General features: G+C 29.3%; 1 protein-coding gene across 3 annotated transcripts in view; it reads left to right on the forward strand.

Annotated features, from left to right (window-relative positions):
- Positions 1–7,612: 7,612 nt before the first annotated feature.
- Positions 7,613–18,868, forward strand: part of babo (TGF-beta receptor type-1 babo) — a 116,921-nt gene continuing 105,665 nt past the window's right edge. For all 3 annotated transcript variants that reach the window (XM_075373106.1, XM_075373107.1, XM_075373110.1), the window contains exon 1: positions 7,613–7,846. In XM_075373106.1, coding sequence (XP_075229221.1) covers positions 7,777–7,846 — 70 coding nt within the window. In that variant the 5' untranslated portion in view covers positions 7,613–7,776. The remainder of the gene's footprint in view (positions 7,847–18,868) is intronic.

An 18,868-nucleotide genomic window follows, 5' to 3' on the forward strand; every position in this document is an offset into this window, starting at 1 on the left:
TTAACCTCATTAAAGCAATAATATTGGTATGGTTTCATGATAAAGAAATAAAAAAAAGTGTAATAAACTTGTTGAATTGATGCCAAATTGAATATGTGATGTGATTAAAAATATAGGAGTATATTATTACTATTATTTTGTTTATTCTAGATACTCGCAAATTGTACAGGTATGGTTTTTTTCTCAATAACATCTGTGTTTGGATTAATTTGCATGGTGTTATTATTTAGGTTTTACTCTATCACTCTTCTTCCTGATCTTACATTCTCCCAGTACTTCATTCTAACTCCCCTGCTTCCTTTCTCTCCTGTGATAGCCCACCCCTTCTCTTCCGTTACTATCCTAAAAACCTTCTGTTTTACTGTGCCTTTCTCTGTCCACTAAGTTTATTCTTTAATATCAATCTCTTCTGTATCATTGAAGAGTACGTCTTTTCGTTTTAGAGATTTTGTTTTCGTTTTTCGACGATCTTCAACGCCGTTGAAGTTCGTCTTTTCGTTTAGAATATGGCCGTGATCTTCCTAATACTCTTAGATGCTGATGTCGGCAATTTAAGGATATAGGAAGTGTAATACACAAAATAGATTGGCAAAGCTTCCATCTCCGAGGAAGTTGTGGAGCCAGTAAGAGAAAATTTTCAGAGAAGCCGAAGTAAATCAACTCATTGTGCAAGTTTAAAAATGGGAGGAATACTGCAGTCGACAATTATGAAGGTTCTACACAAGTGCCTAAAATTTCATTCATACATAATTCAGTTGGTGGATGCAACTGAAGATGACAATAAACCACACCATTACAATTTTGCAAGACAATTTGTTTTACGAAAAAGTAATTTTCTCTGACGAAGCTACTTTTCATGTTTCTAGTCACGTTAATTGTCGGATTTGGGATAGCGAGAATTCTCATGCCGTTTTTCAAACACAACGTGATAACCTGAAAATTAACGTTTGGTCTGAGTTGACTGTTTATGAGGTACGAGAAATCGGACCATTCTTCTTCACTGAGCCAACAGTTACTAGCTTTAGTTATCTAGACATGTTACAGGAGTATGCAGTACCCAAATTGAACATCGGCAACCCAACATTTACTTTCAACAAGATAGCGTCCCACCACACTGAGGTTTACGTGTTAGATACCACCTATATGAACAACTTCCTCAATGTTGGATTAACCGTGACCAATTCCCTGGCCACCTGAATCCCAAGTTGTTACGCCACTCGATTTTGTTTCTTTGGGCGTTTGTCAGAAACAGGGTGTATGCAAAGAAGGTTGTCAGCGCCAATGACTAAAAAGAAAAATCGAAGGTGTAATTAATGGAATAATTCGAGGCGTGAAATTGAATACTGCCTAGATATTTTATGTGCCACAAAAGGTGCTCATGTGGAACTTGACTAAAATTAATAAGCGTCTAAATAAAACTGTTTGAAATGACCTGTTTAACAATAAAAATGTGCTTGGAAGTATATTACTTTGTTACTTTTTTATTAATATCTAAAAAACACTGAATAAATTATTATCACTCTGTATACTGTTATATGAGTCACTAGGATTGTTTTCAGTTTATAATTAGAGATACATTTCTTCATAGGGAATAGTAAATTATATATCAAGATTTACAATAATTGATCTCTAAGCAGAATTATTTTATTATTGTCACATTAAATTTACATGTTATTTTAGTAATAAAAATTACATTATACAATTTATAATTAAAATTTTTATCGTATTGAAACATTGTGTAAAAATGCACATAAAACGTAACATTATAAATACTATGAAGGAATTATTTAATTATCTTAGGAGATATGATTATAAAGAATTATTAAACAATAGTTAAAACATTTATAATTAATATTTAATTAATTGTCACATTCACAAACACATGAGTGTGTGTATATGTATTTTTATAAAGTATTCCATAAGTTGGATAAATAAAATAATTTTTTTATAGTTTAGTGACGTTGAGCTATTGTTTCTTTGACCCTTCTTTAAAATAGAGTGTACTTATCTGTTTTCTTCCTATCTTGGTATTGTTCTCACACTATTGTTGTTGTTGTGCTAAGATAAAAAAATATGTATACGTATAAAAATAATTTTAGTGATTAATAAAAAATGATCCAATAAAAAATTATATTTCATGCATTAACGCATCATGGAAACGTATAAGATTATTAAATATTAATCATTGATTTTTTTTGATGAAACTAAAAATCAAGTATTAAAATACAATTTTAATAAAACCAAATATTTTGAATGTGAACCAAATATCACTAATAATATAACAGTAAAAATAGATATAAATACCAAGGAAAAATAAAAATATAAGTGAAAAAAAAACACATTTTTTTGAAGTAAAAGAAAAAAGCTACTACACACCAGCGTTTCTCAACCTGGGGGTATAATATTTTCAATACCTCTGTGACTAAATTTCCATATTCACTTTGACAGCAAACCAAAACGTATCTAAATGCTCAGAAATGAATTGTAGTTGTAGCGTTTTATTAGCAGATATTACGATGAGCATGTGAATCTCAACTGGTAACTTAGCAGTTACAACAACGTTTTCATTAAATGGATTCAGTACCATCTCTTCAAGAAATCGTTTTTATCTACCGGGAAATACCCTGCCAACTGAATTTTTAGCCCACGCAATTGCATTTTCATGCTATCCAAACTGTGGTGAATAATATTGTCTTCTTCATCCTAATTTTTCTCAATATAATCGGAAGTGAGTGGAAACATATTAAAGATTTTTTGCTTTGAAGGCGAATAATCCAGACATCAAGCTTCTTAATGAAAAATGAACATTTTCTGTCATTAATAAAATGTTTTTATCACGTCCTTGTAAATTCACGTTCAACTTGTTTAAATGCGAAAATATATCAGCTGAGTAAGCCAATGCAACATGTAACCCATTATTCTGTAAAAACATTAGAATGCCGATTGTTTATCCTGGAAAAATATTATTAATTCATCTTGAAATTTCAATAACCGTGTTAATACTTTCCCCGCGATACTATCTGACTTCTGTATGGAAAAGAAGAGATTTTTCTTTTCGCCCATGTCATCTCATAGTTTAGCAAACAGCCTATTCTGTAATGGTTGACTTTGAATAAAATTAACTATTTTTACAGCTTTACAAAGAATTTCTTTGAGATTTTCCGGCATATTTTTTGTGACAAGAGCATGTCTGTGAAGGAAGCAGTGCATCCATTCTGTCCTTGGTATAAGACAATTTTTTAATTTTTTCAGAAATCACTGTTTTTTCCTGTTATCGCCTTTGCACCATTATAAATACTGCAATATATTTTGTCCATTTTGTGTTATAGTTTTTGGTAGCTTCATAAAAAATATCAAAAAGACATTGTCCTGTTGCATGACCAGGTACTGATTTACAAAACAGCATATTTTTCTTGCTTGATCTGTTCCTATCGCATTCATATCTCAGAAGACAAAAGAACTGAAAAAATGCTTGCCCCATCTGTAGATTCGTCAAACTGAATGCTAAAAAATTCTCTTGAATTCACTTGCTAAATTATCTGATCGCGAACATCGGCAGCAATGTCATCGTCGATTCGCCTTGATACTGCGTCGTTAAAAAGCGGAATTTTTTTCAATTTTTTCCCCTCTTCCATATCTATTAAAACACTGACTACTGCAGTAGGCAATATGAGGTTTTCTGTGATTTGGACATCTTGGCTGCTCTTAATGCTACAAGAGATATGATGCTTCAAGTGTACTTTTATCAGTACTTTTATCTTGATTTACAAATAGAAGATTGTTGATTTCTTAAAGTATGTAATTTTCTTTTGAAAAATTCCAAGAGTTAGATCTTATTATCCAGATGTTTAATTTCCAAGTGTCAAATTACTACTTTCTTTAATTTTTTTTTCCTTTTGTGAGCACTTTTGCAGAGATCTCTCTTTCATCAGAATGTACAAATATATAAATTGAGTTAAAAAATTTTAAAAATGAAGAGGTATGTTTATCAACTCAATCACTGATACATAAATGTATAAAATGAGTTTTTCTAAAATTGTTATAATTTTTGGTAGATAAAATAAAATTGCTTTTTAAAATTATTGTATTATTTCCCTGGTGCAGTCATTTTTTTTATTTTTTCTTATTCATTAATTATATTTTTGTTGTGTCTTTTATTGTGATATATATGTAATAATAATAAATGATAAATTCTCAGTTGGATGTTAAAATAACAAGAACACAAAATATTTAGATCTAAATAAATCATCATGCAAGTAATAGAAATAAATGTAAATACACAGATAAAATATTTAGAACACAAATATTCCATATTATTATTTTTCAGGTAAAAACTACCATTTTACAATAGCAGATATTGTTACTTAAAATAAATCAAAATACACTATAACAAATATCTAGATTTGTGATGTAAATATTTACGAAGTGATTTTGTGTTCTTGTTTTATATATATATATATATATGTGCATGTATATTCTCTAGGGTCAATTTATTATTATTTATGTGTAATATTTGCACGTTATTTATACTTGGAAATAAATTTTTATTTTAATTATATAATCAAGAAAATAAAATTTCTATTTATTATATTTATATGCATATAAATGCTCATGAAAGTGTTAACGTGTTATATACATTTAAATTTTAATTTGTAATTAGAGAAATTGTATATTTAATTTTAATTTAGATTTAAAAATATATTCAAATTATGGTGCCAATAAAATTTTCCAACACAGATTGTAAATAGAACACAAAAGTTCATTTTATGTCAGTGACTGATGTAGTAAACATACTTTTCTGAATTTTAACTATGTTAGGGCTCATTTTAACATAATCTTTCAACTATGTTTTCAATTTAAAATTTATATATAAATTCTTTTTGATGAAGCAGTCTACCGGACACATTTGTAATAATCCACATAATAAATAAATCATGATCCACATAAATAAATTGTGACTAATAATCACTTAATAAATAAATATTTTATTCTGATTGATATGTAATAATACATTTGCATAATTATCCATGGCTAAAAAATGAAATTGCTCCAGCATTTGCCTGGATGGATCAAGGGAAACTGTGATAAAACCATGATCAGTCCAACACATCACAAAATTTACAAACATAAAAAAAATTATACATGTGGTTAAAGTCCATATTAATTATTTAAAATATAAATAAGTGAAATAATATTAAGATAAATACAGATGAAGATACTAAGTATAAAAAAAAACTACAAAAAATTCACAATTCGGTTACCGTAATGAAAATTATTTGAGCATTATATTTATGCACATGTTGAACAGAACACATCAAATTCAGATTTTTAAATTGTTTAATTGGTATTATTTAATTATTCATCCACAGAGTAATATTTTTTCTGTAAAAGAAATCTTTCAATTACATTTTAAATAAATTGATAGGAAGATGTTTTTAAATAGTTCAATAATTAATAAAAATGTAAACAAAAGCATAAGTCTCTTTCTTGTCCATTGAATTAGTTATGTTGAGTTACACAAAAACATCTTTGTTGTCTAGTTTAGTAGAGGTGAATATTATTTTTTTTAGGAATAAGTGACTATTCTTTTTAGTGAAGGTTACACATTCATAAATAAAAAAAAGAATAAGTTAAAAATTTTAATTTTCTAAATGTGTTGTACCACGATATACACCATCTTGGTGTACCATGATATATAGACAAAAATTATGTGATTGTATAAGAGCTTTAAAAAATTACAAATTTGTATAAATATAAATCTCCACAATTAGTAGAGATTTAATATTAAACTTATTATTTATGAAAAATAATTTACTACCATTCTTACTGTTAAAATCAGGTGATATAAAAACCCTTCAAATTTTGTTACTGATCCATAGATATGTAATAATTAATTATCAGTACATTAAAATGTTTTTAAATTTGATGTATTTATTATTATAAAATAATTACTATTATGTATTTACTATTCTACAAATAAAATTAAAACGTGAAATATATCTCTGAAGCATCATTTTTTAATTGAAAATATTTTTTACAAAAGTAATTAATTTTATCATTTTTAATTGCCAACTTTTCTTATAAACTACAGTAAATAACCTTTTTTGTACAAATTGATTAATTGTGTATATTTCTTATAACTCTATTTTCTCACAAATGGAAAGATGTTGAGAGATCATGGAAGAAAAGGTATGCAGTACTTTTTAGCAAAAAAAAAAAAGTAAATGCTTTGACTTTTTTATTATTATTATTAGAGCTGTTTTCCTCCAAAAGTTTTATCTAAATAATTAATAATTGTTCTAAATTAACATATAAATCCATTCACTAGCAAATCCATTATGTGATTATTATTTGTTAAATTTTATTTTGTCTATAAAACAGATTATGTTTCATTCACTATACTGATTATGAAAAGAAATGAAATTGATAGTTTTTACATTTTTTAATGTTGTTATTCATGATAATTAGTGGTTTATAAGAGACTGATTTTAAACATTTTTTTATTTTTGTCTTTTTTTTTATTAGAAATAAGATAAATACATTTCTTGTAGAACATATGGCTACCTTTGAAGTTTTTTCTTAGCTAATGAATCAATCAATTTTATGACTAAATATATCTTTATTTATTTATGTTTTAATCATTTTTCCAATTATAGGAAAGAATCAGCCTTCTTGTCCAAGGATGGAGTACTTATTGTTACTGGTATGATCAATAGCTGATTAATTTACAATTAGCAGATGTATAAGATGAAATGTTACAACTACTTGTATGTCTCTGATGTTGTCCGTTGAAAATTGATTGCTAATAATGATTTTAGATCTCATAAGTACATTTAATAATTTCAATAAATAATTTAATTTTTATTATTTTTTTTAAAAATAGTTCTCTTTTAGTAGATAATAAAATTGTTATAATTATGTTTTACTATCATTAAAAAATAAGACCGATAAAATACAATTAAAAAATAATAATTTTTCTTTTTCTTTAGAAAAATTATTTCAAATGTAAATAATAATTTTTCTTTCTGATTTTCATGGGGACTGGTAGTATCTTAACCTTTCATCTGGAAGTTCTGGATTTTGAACCATATTCAGACATGACATTTTTCATACATTACAAATTTTCATTCTCATAGGGCAAAATGACCAAAGCAGTTGATGCCTGTCATCTCAAAAAATATAAAAAATAATAATCTTTCTCTAAAATAGCTTCCTAAAATAGCATGGTCAACACAAAACTATGAAATAAAAATAAAAAAAAAGGTTACAAAAATAACTTATATTAATTGTTTTCATTATGACGATTTACATTCTTGGAATAATTAATTTGTCTTCTTAATTGCCTTAATAACCTTTTTGTATAATAATAAATGTAATGAAGTGTATTTATTAAATTCACATACTAAAAATATATCTTAAAGATAAATTATAAAGAAATTTTAGAAAATAATTTGGCATTTTGATGGAGTTCATCTTGTTTTTTAAATTAGTCCTGATAGAATAAAATCGTGACGTCCCAGATTTTAAATTTTGCGCGAATAGCAATGCGCAGGAGGGGAAATTTAACTGGTTCCACCAATCATTTGTTCACGAGAGGGGCGACCTGCCGAAACAGAGAAGAATGGCGATTATGAAGAGATGTGTGAGGAACGTCATCAAATAAATGTTAATTATTTTTATTTATTATAGTGATTGTGTGTTTTCTACAAAATGTACCTAATTATTATTGATTTAACGATGTTTTTAGTGACGTGATCGCTGTTTTAAAGTTATAATATGTCTTCCTACTTAAATAATTTACTGAAGTTGTCAATACTTGTTTATTTGCAGACAACGGTGATAGAAGGTGAGCAATGCACTTTATAAATATTTTTTTCTTTTTATTTCACAAACATTTATATGTATTAATGACATTGAAATTAATACTGTCTGAAAACATCAGTTTAATGTAAATTGTTTTATAATTCTTATGTTAGAATGTATTGATTTCGTTCAGGTTTAAATTATTCACGTTGAATTTAGGTTTAAAAAGTTAACATTTAATAGCGCGGATTTCTTGTTCTGACAGTGAAAGTTGATTATAATTCTTTACTCATACCTTGTTTTAAAATGTGTTTTGGTTGTATTTTGTGAGTTAGGTAAATTTGTTTTAAAAACAACATATTAATAGCCTAACCTGTGTATGGTAAGTGGATAACCTTGAATAGATTTCTAACCTTATTTTTGAACTCTGGAATATTTTATGTTGTTGTTTATGTCTGTTTAATTTTGTGTGTGTGGGAATGTATATGTTTTATAGCAGCTGAAGTGTAAAAATATTTTGATACTGAAAACATTAATGTTACATTCTTGATTGACAAATATGTAATCTGTTAACATTTTTGGTTGTATGTGAAATTAACTTTTTTTAATTCAGTATAATTCGGCAATTATTAGAATAATCGGTAATGAAATCTGATGAAAAAGCCTGAGTACTTATTATTTAGTATATTACTTTTGTTGGGTTTATTTTCGGAACTGTAAAGATGTTTATGGCACTTTTAGTTTATGACAATTTTCCAACTTTGTTGTTAAAGCGAGTTTAACTATTCAGAAAAACTTCATAAATTTCATTTCATGTATACATTTAATAAATAATCCCTCTTAATTATAATTAGTTATAATATCTTAGTTATAATTAGTAACTGTAGAATGTGGTGGTATACTTATACAACAAAGGTGTACCATTTTTAATTACTGTGATCTGGGATTAAATTTTGGAAAAAAGTGAAATTGAGATGTATTCCAGAAGAATTGATTGTTATCAGTTATACTTTATAGCATTATCTTATGTAAATTGTATGTTACACTAACCACTGATATGTGGAATGAGTGATCTATTATTGTTATCTAAAATTGTAGCTGTCAGATGAGGTAGAATGAACCCGCTTTGTCAATCATTGTTGTTTAGTATTAAGTTCCTATTATTACTTTTTTACTTTTTTTTAAACTTAAGTGTGAAGCTTAATTTTACTTTAATGTCATTAAAAAAAAAAAAAAAAAATCAGTCATTATGTTACTTTTTGGTAGTAGAATATTAATATATGTTTTTATAGCTTGTAAAATGTAAGAGATAATGAGATTTTTCCAGGATATCACTTTTTTAATTAAAATGACTGAAGAATCACTTATCTTGCCAATAACTTATAGGATTATATGTTAAATTCAAGCACTTCTGATTGGTTAAGTTGTTTGATAAAGCTGGTGTGTAGTGTTTACATAAAATTTTTGTAAGTGCTTTTTTTATAAGTTGCTCATTTATGTAAGATAATTATTTATTTTTTTGCAGTTTTTCTATCACTTTATAGATTGTAGATTAATTAGAAATTTTATCAATTTATTATATTTTAGTTATTATTTTTTTAATTGAAGTTATGTATAATTACACAGAAAAATTATATTATCATTGACAGTTTATTTTATAATGTAGTTAAATTTATCGGAGAAGTATATTTTAGTTATTTATTCCGTCTAAGAGAAGATTTTATTTTAAAAGGTCTTAAATGAAATCATCACAACAGACTTTACAACAAAAAAAGTTAGATCTAATGGCATTTCCCACAGGATTAAAATTTTGACAGAAAATAGCAGAAGATAAAAGAGAAGCCAGATGGAGGTTTATTTTTTGTGTACTTTCAATTTCATCTGTGTTTGGTATAAGAATTACAACATTTGTTCCTCACTGGTGATTACTGATCCTTGTATAAAACATAATTAATCATGTATCATCTAAATGGAGATATTGTTTGTTTTACAGCTAATATTTTGCATCTTGTCATCTTTCATTTTAATTTTTTCAAATTTCTAAAATTTTGATGTCAGATACATGGAAAATTAATTTTACAAGATGTAAGAGTTACTAGAAGACTGTGAAGTTATCGTTGGCTCTTGGTTGTATTATGTCTTTACGTATGTTTTGGAGCAGTTGTGATGTAAGGAAAGGAGGTTTACACAGAAGGTTTACTTTCATTTGGTGAAAGTAATTTAGGAGATTTGAACGTAACAACACATCAAAAAAGACTACGAGAAAAGTGATTTCTGGACAGATATACCCATGTGAAGTAAAATATTGGGGAGGCAGTTTTAGGTGTTTGCCTGTGTTAAAGGAGTGAAATATATTTGTGGTTAGATAATTTTTTTTCTGAAAAATACAAGAGAAAAAGAAAGTTTTTGTAGATTATTTTTAAAGATGATGCAAGTCATTGAATCAGAGGAGGTTGAATTTGGAGCTTAAGAAGAAAAAAGTAAGAATGCAGAATTGTGGAAGAGATACGAACATATTGAGAGTGAATCCAGGAGTGATAAAGCTTATAAGACATCAAAGCTAATGACATAAAATAACATAAAGTAGATGGAAAGAAAAAAAAATTAGGTTGCTGCAGGATGATAAAAGATTTATAAAGGTTTGCAAGCTGGATTCTAATGATCATATTTGTGACTAGATTTGCTAGAGGTAAAAATTTCTGAGAGAAAAAATAAATAAGGTTGTTGGGGAGATGTGAATTTCTCTCTCTTTCTTTTTGTGTCTGTGTGAAATTTAAAAAATGGACTTTATAAGTTATTAGATAATTTTTTTTTAATGAATATGTTGGAATAGTGAATGAATATATAGGAAGGGCAATGAATATATAATGTAGGTCATGTAATATCTACACCCATTCAAAAAATTAACTGAAAGTTGATTCTGAGAACTGCGGATGGTTGCCAGAATCGGGAAAAAAATTTAAGTATTTTTGTTTATTGGGAGACTACATTCAAGTATCCTAAGGAATTTTTAAAGAGAGATAAAAATATTTTCTCTATTTATGGAGGAGATACAGCAGGATGGATTTAGACTTAGGAGACCAAGATTGGAGGGATGAGTTTTGCTCTGGAAAGAAGTGCAAGTAGTTAGATTGATTTGCTGAAAAGCATATCGGTTGTTTTTCTTTGGAAGCTATCTATTAAGATAGATATCAATTTATTATTGAGAGCTTTTAATTAAGAAATTGTACAAATATGTGATTTACGTTGAAGTTGGAAGTAGATTGACCAATAACTACGGTCTACTTGTAACCAACAGCTATAATGTGAACATGTACTATCTTCATTGCTTTTTACATTATATCTTAGGATGGTTTTTGAGAAATGTTATCACAAGTGTATAAGTATAGAAATTGTAGTAGACGGGAAGTAGGATGTTCACTTTATATTTTGGGGATGCCAGGTGATAGAAAATGATTTAAGTTATGGTAAGAAATTATGTGAAAGAAGGAACTTGATAACTAGTCAGAAGACAAATTTGAGAGAGAGTGTTGGAATTGACAGAAAACTGGATTCATTGCTTAAGAAAAGGATTATATTATTTGGAGTGGTTAAATATTTAAAGCTGTAATTCAGTATAGTTGGGAATAATTAGGTTAAAGTCATAAACCCAGTGGGTTGGTCTAGTGGTGAATGTGTCTTCCCAAATCAGCTGATTTGGAAATCGAGAGTTCCAGCGTTCAAGTCCTAGTAAAAGCAGTTACTTTTATACGGATTTGAATACTAGATCGTGGATACCGATGTTCTTTGGTGGTTGGGTTTCTATTCACCACACATCTCAGGAATGGTCGAACTGAGACTGTACAAGACTACATTTCATTTACAGTTATACATATCATCTTCATTCATCCTCTGAACGGTAATTCCTGGAGGTTAAACAGGAAAAAAAAAAGGTTGAAGTCATAAAAAATGTTTATAAAGAAAGGAATGTGATTAGAGCATTGAATCTTGTAGTATGGGACAGAAGATTATGAAAAAGTATTATAAAAAAGGATATAAGGTATTTCTTCAAATTATGGTATGTTGGGATTTAAGTTTGATAAATGATGATGATGGATGATGTTTAGTTAAAGATTAAATAGCAACAAATAAATTTTCTTTATAACATTATATATATATATATATATATATGTATGGCAAGTTGTAATAGCATGTAATATAATAATAGAAGTGATGAAGTTTGATCAAGATATGATGTAGATCTTGAGAGCTCTGAGAAAAAATAGTTGCTATGATTTAGGCTGAAGGAAGAATATTTATCCAAAAAAGTGGTCCTAAAAAGACTAGAACAAGAAGAAGAAATGCCGTAATGTTAGATGTTGGTTATTAGAACAACCCAACAACATTTATGGGGGCCTGGGATAGTATCAAGATACTTCCATGATAGAATTGAATGGGAAATAGATATCAAGTAGGCAGCAAGGGAAATTAAAAAAAAATATATAACTTTGCAAAAATAGGTCTTTTGTTATATCTGATGATTTTTTTTTTTTAATTAGGGCACTTTTAATAATATGGGAATTTTTTTAATAAAGAAAGGCTTTCAAATTTAATTGCTTTTTGTAAGAGATTGGAATATTTCTGGGGTGTTACATTTAATTATAACTTTATGATTCCACAATCCTGAAACGACACAGGAAGTAACATGTTTGAAAATAAAGAGTGTGAAATAAGGATAAAATTCCTCAGATAAGCTTAAGTTAATACTGGGTACAGTTTCATTGAATGCTTTTGGCTTTTTTTAGTTGCTAAAGTCTGTGTCAGTTAAAATTTTTATTAAACAAAAAAAAAGAAGAAAACAATGCCTTAGGATACTGTAAAATGTGTTAATATATATGAAATTTTTTGGTACAATTAACCGACAAATAAAATAAAATATATATTTCCTTGTTAATAATATACATCCGATTTAATTGTTTAAAGCAAATATTTTGGCTCGCTGTAATTTGTTATTAGATAGTAGATAATCACTTTTGTAATTGTGATTCGGTTGTTTTTCTGTAAACTTTCCATAACTGTACTAGAGCTAAATTAAATTAGATTGAAAATATCCTGATTATAATATTTACAGAACATTTTGTTTCACGTTGTCCAACAAAAATACAAATGAAATTAAAAATTTGTGTGCTATAACCGCAAGGAAAATATTTTCACTGATCTAAACCGAGTGTGGTCCATCGAGCCCTAATTGGGTTTCACTGTGTACATTATTTAATTATGTAATAATAATCAACCCAGCAGCCAACGTGGATTTAATCATCCGACTTTATCTTGTTATTAATATCAATATATTTTCACATATGTCTGGTGTTCATCTTACTTAAATTTATTTTTGTATGAAAGCTTCTTAAAACATGCTTTCTAACAGATCATCAAAGTTTTCTAATGTCGCAACCCAGACTGTTTGAAAAAATCTGTTATACATGTAAATTACTATAATTTTGAAATTAATATTCATCTTATTGCATTATAGTATATTAAATGTTTCACAAACTGTATAAGAATGTTTCTATTCATGTTTATGAATTGATCCTTGACAAATGGCTGACTGCTGTTATAGAGATTAGTTGGAGTTTACATATCAGTTGGTTTTGAGTTTGATTACTGAGGAGAGTTTAAGTATCTTTTTCTATAGATTTCATTCATCTCATATTCCTTGTCAAAATATATTTGTAAAACATTTGAAGTTACAATATAAAAATAAAATGAGTGTAAAAACATTTCTGTTATTGTAAAAAATAATTATGGGTACAGCCATCTGGTTTTTATTTGACGTTGTTGTTTTTTGAAAAAGGGTTGAAAAATTGAAAGCGCACTATATTTATAATCTGTACGTCTTAAAAAAAAGAAATATTGTTAGTTTAATGTTAAAATAGTTTTAGTTTAATATTTCTCCAGTGACGTTGTATAGTTTAAAATTTTATTTTATTTGGTGAGGTTAAAGTATAAATTGATTTCAGTTAAAATCGCTCCATTAGATATGGACTTGAAATTAATTATAAAATTTATTTTTCAGGTTATGTGTGAGATTCAATTTCTCAACACGGTTACCACTGCTGATATATTTAATAAATTATTAATAAATAAAAATTCGCCTTACCAGCAAATTAAGTGTGACTAGAGATCTTTCGGTTTATTTCAAAACCATCATCAGGAGTTAAAATATTATAATTAATTTAAAAATTAAAATAATGTCAAAGGTTAAAGTACTTATACAATCGTGATTGTTTGCATTCTAACAGTATATACTGTGTAGATGCTGTTAGAGTGCAAAGCTCAAGTCACACTTAAATTTGCTAGTAAGGTGGAATTTTATTTTTTAATAAAATTTATTTTATTGCCTGTTGTTAGTTTGTTTAATTTCATCATTAGCCAGCTTGTTACCTCAAATTTATGTGATGTTGCACGATCCAGATTTAAATATAATTAATGTATTTGATTATGTATGATAATCACCGATGTGCCATACATCGATTACGTGTGATACACTGATCAGTGTACTTTGGTCTTTGGAATACGAGTAGTACTTTCTAAGAACTTATCTCGCTGAAAGTGGACATGATGGACTGCAAAATTGAGGTTGGCTTATTGTATGTTGTGAATCAGGATAATTTATAGAAGAAAAATATCTGCAATGTAACAGCAATTGACGTGATATCTGTTACTGGTTTTTAATAAAATAATGTTGTTTTGACGCTACAAAAATAAACTGCACAATTTTTTTTTAATACTATGCAGTGCAGAGGTGTATTGTTTTGAAAAAGGTACTAAGTTTTTCATTCTTACTTTCCCGGCTTAATCTGTATAGCTGCTGCAGCAGCATAACTAAAAAGGGGAAACTATAGAGATCGGAAGTAATTCTGGGTATTAAGGGTATTTGAAAATGTCGATATTTCAACACCCATTTTGCAAAATAAAAAAAAGCTATAAAAATCTCCGAAAGATATATTTACTTGTGTTGGGCTGTAGTTATATAATATCTCTGGATTGGGTCAACATGAATTCTTAGAAAATTAATTGAAGATTGTTTAAATATGGAGCATTGATAGCATTAAATTTTAGATAAAATTAAAAAGACGGAGTTTTTGCCATTTTTTATTTAATGCATAGTGGTTGCAGAAAATTGAGTTTTAATACGATGAAAATACTTCTTAAGTTATTTACAGTTTCAGAATTTTAAATTAATTGGATTTACGGTTTGGAGGATAGTCTATATTATTACTGAACAATTTTTGTCTCGTCTCGAAAAACTGTTGACCAAAAAAAGTTTATTTTATATGCATATCTTAAATTCACTCCCCAAGGGAAGTAACAAAACCAAGCTCCTAAAACCAAAAGAAAAATCGACTCTACCCGGCTAATCAAGAATGAACATTTTCCAGAACGTAACCGAACAAATAAAAATCATCGATAAACTCCTTGATAAACTTTGTCAACAACCTTAAACAACTTTCAAAAGAATTGACCCCAATGAAACCCCGTAAAAAGCATCTATAGTGGAAAATCGAATACGATGAAACAGTGAAGAAGAGACATTAGGCATGGCTATAACACCAATCCTAAAAGTCGGAAACATCCTTCCAAAATGTAGTAAAACAAAGAAAAGAAACCACCCGAACCCTAAGGAAAATAAAAAGATACACTGAAACCAATAGAAGAAGAATTCAACAAAACGCAATCGAGAAACTGCCACAAAACCTTAAAAAACTCCAAAAATATGTACCCCCAACCATACTAATAAAGGATGAAAACCATAATCTAGCCCATAAGAACGCGGAAATACTAGCTAAATATTTCAACAAACTCCTAAATTGCGAAGAACCTACAGAACTCCGAAACTTCGACTCCAGCACCTCAATAACCACCGGAAAACATCAACCCCTCCCACAATAAAAGAAGTCTACCAAGCTCTGGGTGACATGAAGTATTGCAAAGTGGCGGAAGAAGATCAGACCTTTATATAGACCTGGAAAAATGCAGGAAGACCAGCAAAAATCTCTCTTTCATCAACAGCTTGTCAACATCTGGATCTAGGAACTACTAGAACACTTGACGACAGTCCTCATCGATACGCTACGCAAAAAAACCGGGCAAAACAGATATTTGCCCGGTTTTTTGCAGGGGTACCTAATAACTGCAGGGGTACCTCACTTCTAGACACAAGATTCAAAATTCTTTCAAGAATCATCCTCGACAGGATCGGTTTACAACTAGAGAAAGAACTAGGAGAATACCAGGGATGTTTCAGACCCTAAAGGAGTAGTCCAGACCAGATCATGAGTCTCAAGCTAATAATGGATTACAACAGAAAAAGAAACAGAGATATGGCGATAACATGTGTAGACTTCAAGAAAACATGAATCTACAGAGAATCCCAACTAACAATTCTAAGACACCTCTGATTACATCCCACATTAATAAACATGGTAAAACTGACCCTCATAAACACCAAGTCATAAGTGAAATTTAGAGGCGAACTCTCGGAACCATTTGTAATCAAAACAGGACTACGCCGTGGCGATAGACTTTCACCGCTACTACACAACTGCGCTCTGAAAATGATAATGAGGGAATGGCTCAAAGAATGCCCCTCAAAAATAAAAATAGGCCAAAAAATCAAAATAAACTGCTTTGGTTTCCCCGACGATTTGGCGCCGCTAGCAAACGACATCGACGAATCTAAAACACAAATATTACAACCTCAAAATATTGCAAATAAAACTGGCCTGAAGATATCACTCGAAAATATAGAAATTATGCCCCAAAAATCAATTTGATTAAAAGAAGTAAACATAAACAGTAATAGAGTCAAATAGTAACCCAATTAAATTACACGGGAGAAATAATAACAAACAACCTAAATGAAAGAAACCTCAATCGAATTAAGAACAAACAAACTAGTTAAAGCACAAAAATTAACTTGGTACACCTACAGTAAAAAAATGTCTATCCATAAATGCAAAAGTAAGACGCATCACAATTATAAAACCGGAGTTTACATATGCAGAAGAAATACTCTTCCACCAGAACGAACAGTCAAAGACCGACAAACTCCAGAAAATCGAAAGAAGAATTGGAGAAACCTGCATCAACAAAAAGTTCCAGAAAGACGGGGCATTGGTGGATCATGCCCAACAAAGTCGTGCACAAAGAGTTAGACTAAGATACTATGCGTAAGAGGAGACTAATATTTTTTGGACACATCATGAGGATACAAGATTCGAGACTTTTGAAACGGTTGGCGCAATAAAATTTTGACTCGAAAAACAACAGGATGTAAATACTCGTAGATCAGAGAAATAAGACAGAATCTGAAAGAAATTTGCTTTACATCAGAAGACACCACAAACAAGATAAAATTAAATTAAAAAATCAAGGACAAAAACTGTCGTTTTACAGTCACACGAAGAAACTCACAACACGAACATTTCCAACACTAGAAAACCAGGAAAATTTACGACCAGGAAAATTCATACTAACACGAAACGTGCGGCCTTCGATTTTATGTAGCTGTGAGAAGTACACAAATGGCATTAGATATTGTTTGACGTCACAAGTGAACAATAACGCCCTGATAACTTGGTCGCCACCTTCGAAGGCTGGGTGTACACCCAGGGACAGAAAGATCGGATTGCTTGACGCAACGATGTAAATTGATCATTACGAAGTCACTGCTAGGCACAGAGATCGGAACGTATGAAAAAAAGCTAACAACACAGTTGTAGAACTTTCCCGCCAGTCCCAAAGTCGTACAACTGTGGGTTGTTTCTGATGCGCGCGCGCACACACACAAACTTAATGTAAAATATTTGTAATTTTATTTAAATATAATATTTTTTCGTTTACTTAATTCAATAATTCTAAATAAAGCGCGCGCGCGCGTATTTAATTCGTGTGGGTGTGGCGGTACTAGTGGCGACGGTTGGCACTAATCAAAGTAATGCAATTCCACAACTTACATAGAACGAATGTACGGTTGGTAGACTGGTGTAGCCGCGGGACTGAACGCACCAGGTACCCAGTCGACCTGGCGATCGAGTTTGAGACCTAGCCAAACGGAGTTAGTTTTTCACACAAATATTCATCTATTTAATTCTACCGCTCTGCTGTGACGTCACAACATAGTAGATGACTACAACTCTTCCCAAATCAGCTGATTTGGAAGTCGAGAGTTTCAACGTTCAAGTCCTAGTAAAGCCAATTATTTTTACACGGATTTGAATACTAGATCGTGGATATCGGTGTTCCTTGGTGGTCGGGTTTCAATTAACCACACATCTCAGGAACGATCGAACTGAGACTGTACAATATTACACTTCATTTACACTCATACATATCATCCTCATTCATCCTCTGAAGTATTATCTGAACGGTAGTTACCAGAGGCTAAGCAGGAAAAGAAAGAAGATGACTACAACAGCATTTTTTGAGATGGGGATGCGATTCTGCAAATGCACACACACACACACACACACACACCGAAGCTTGAAATTATGCTTCGACTTGATTTTCTATTTGTTGGACAAGGGATCATTACAGTAATCAAATTATTATATATTTTTTAAATTACAATGTTTTTAGCTTTGTTGAATAAAATTGCATCAGATTGGGTCAACTTCTTTAACTAAATATAAATAATTAATCCAATAAATAAAATTTTAAGCTCCAGAAACAAGAGGGTTGAATGGGATCCATTGTTACAATTTTTTTTAAAGTTTAATTTTCAAAATTGAAAATCCAACTATCTTGTATTAATTTGCAGTAATACAAGATACAGTAATGTAACTTGAAAACTTTTAAAAAAGGCGGTCCCATGGGACCTGCTCAAGAATTTTAACATATTTTTAATTTCTTATAATTTCTGATAGTTTTTTTTTTTAAGTTATGAGTGTTAATAAAAATTTTACATGAGGTAGTTGCCAATTGAAAAGGTTAGATGGAGCCAAAATTTTTTATAAAAAAATCTTTTTTTTTTTAAGCGTTTATACTTTAAATACAATATAATTTTGATGAATAAAACACCCTT

This window comes from Lycorma delicatula, chromosome 8 (assembly GCF_047948215.1).
Source record: "Lycorma delicatula isolate Av1 chromosome 8, ASM4794821v1, whole genome shotgun sequence".
NCBI lineage: Eukaryota > Metazoa > Arthropoda > Insecta > Hemiptera > Fulgoridae > Lycorma > Lycorma delicatula.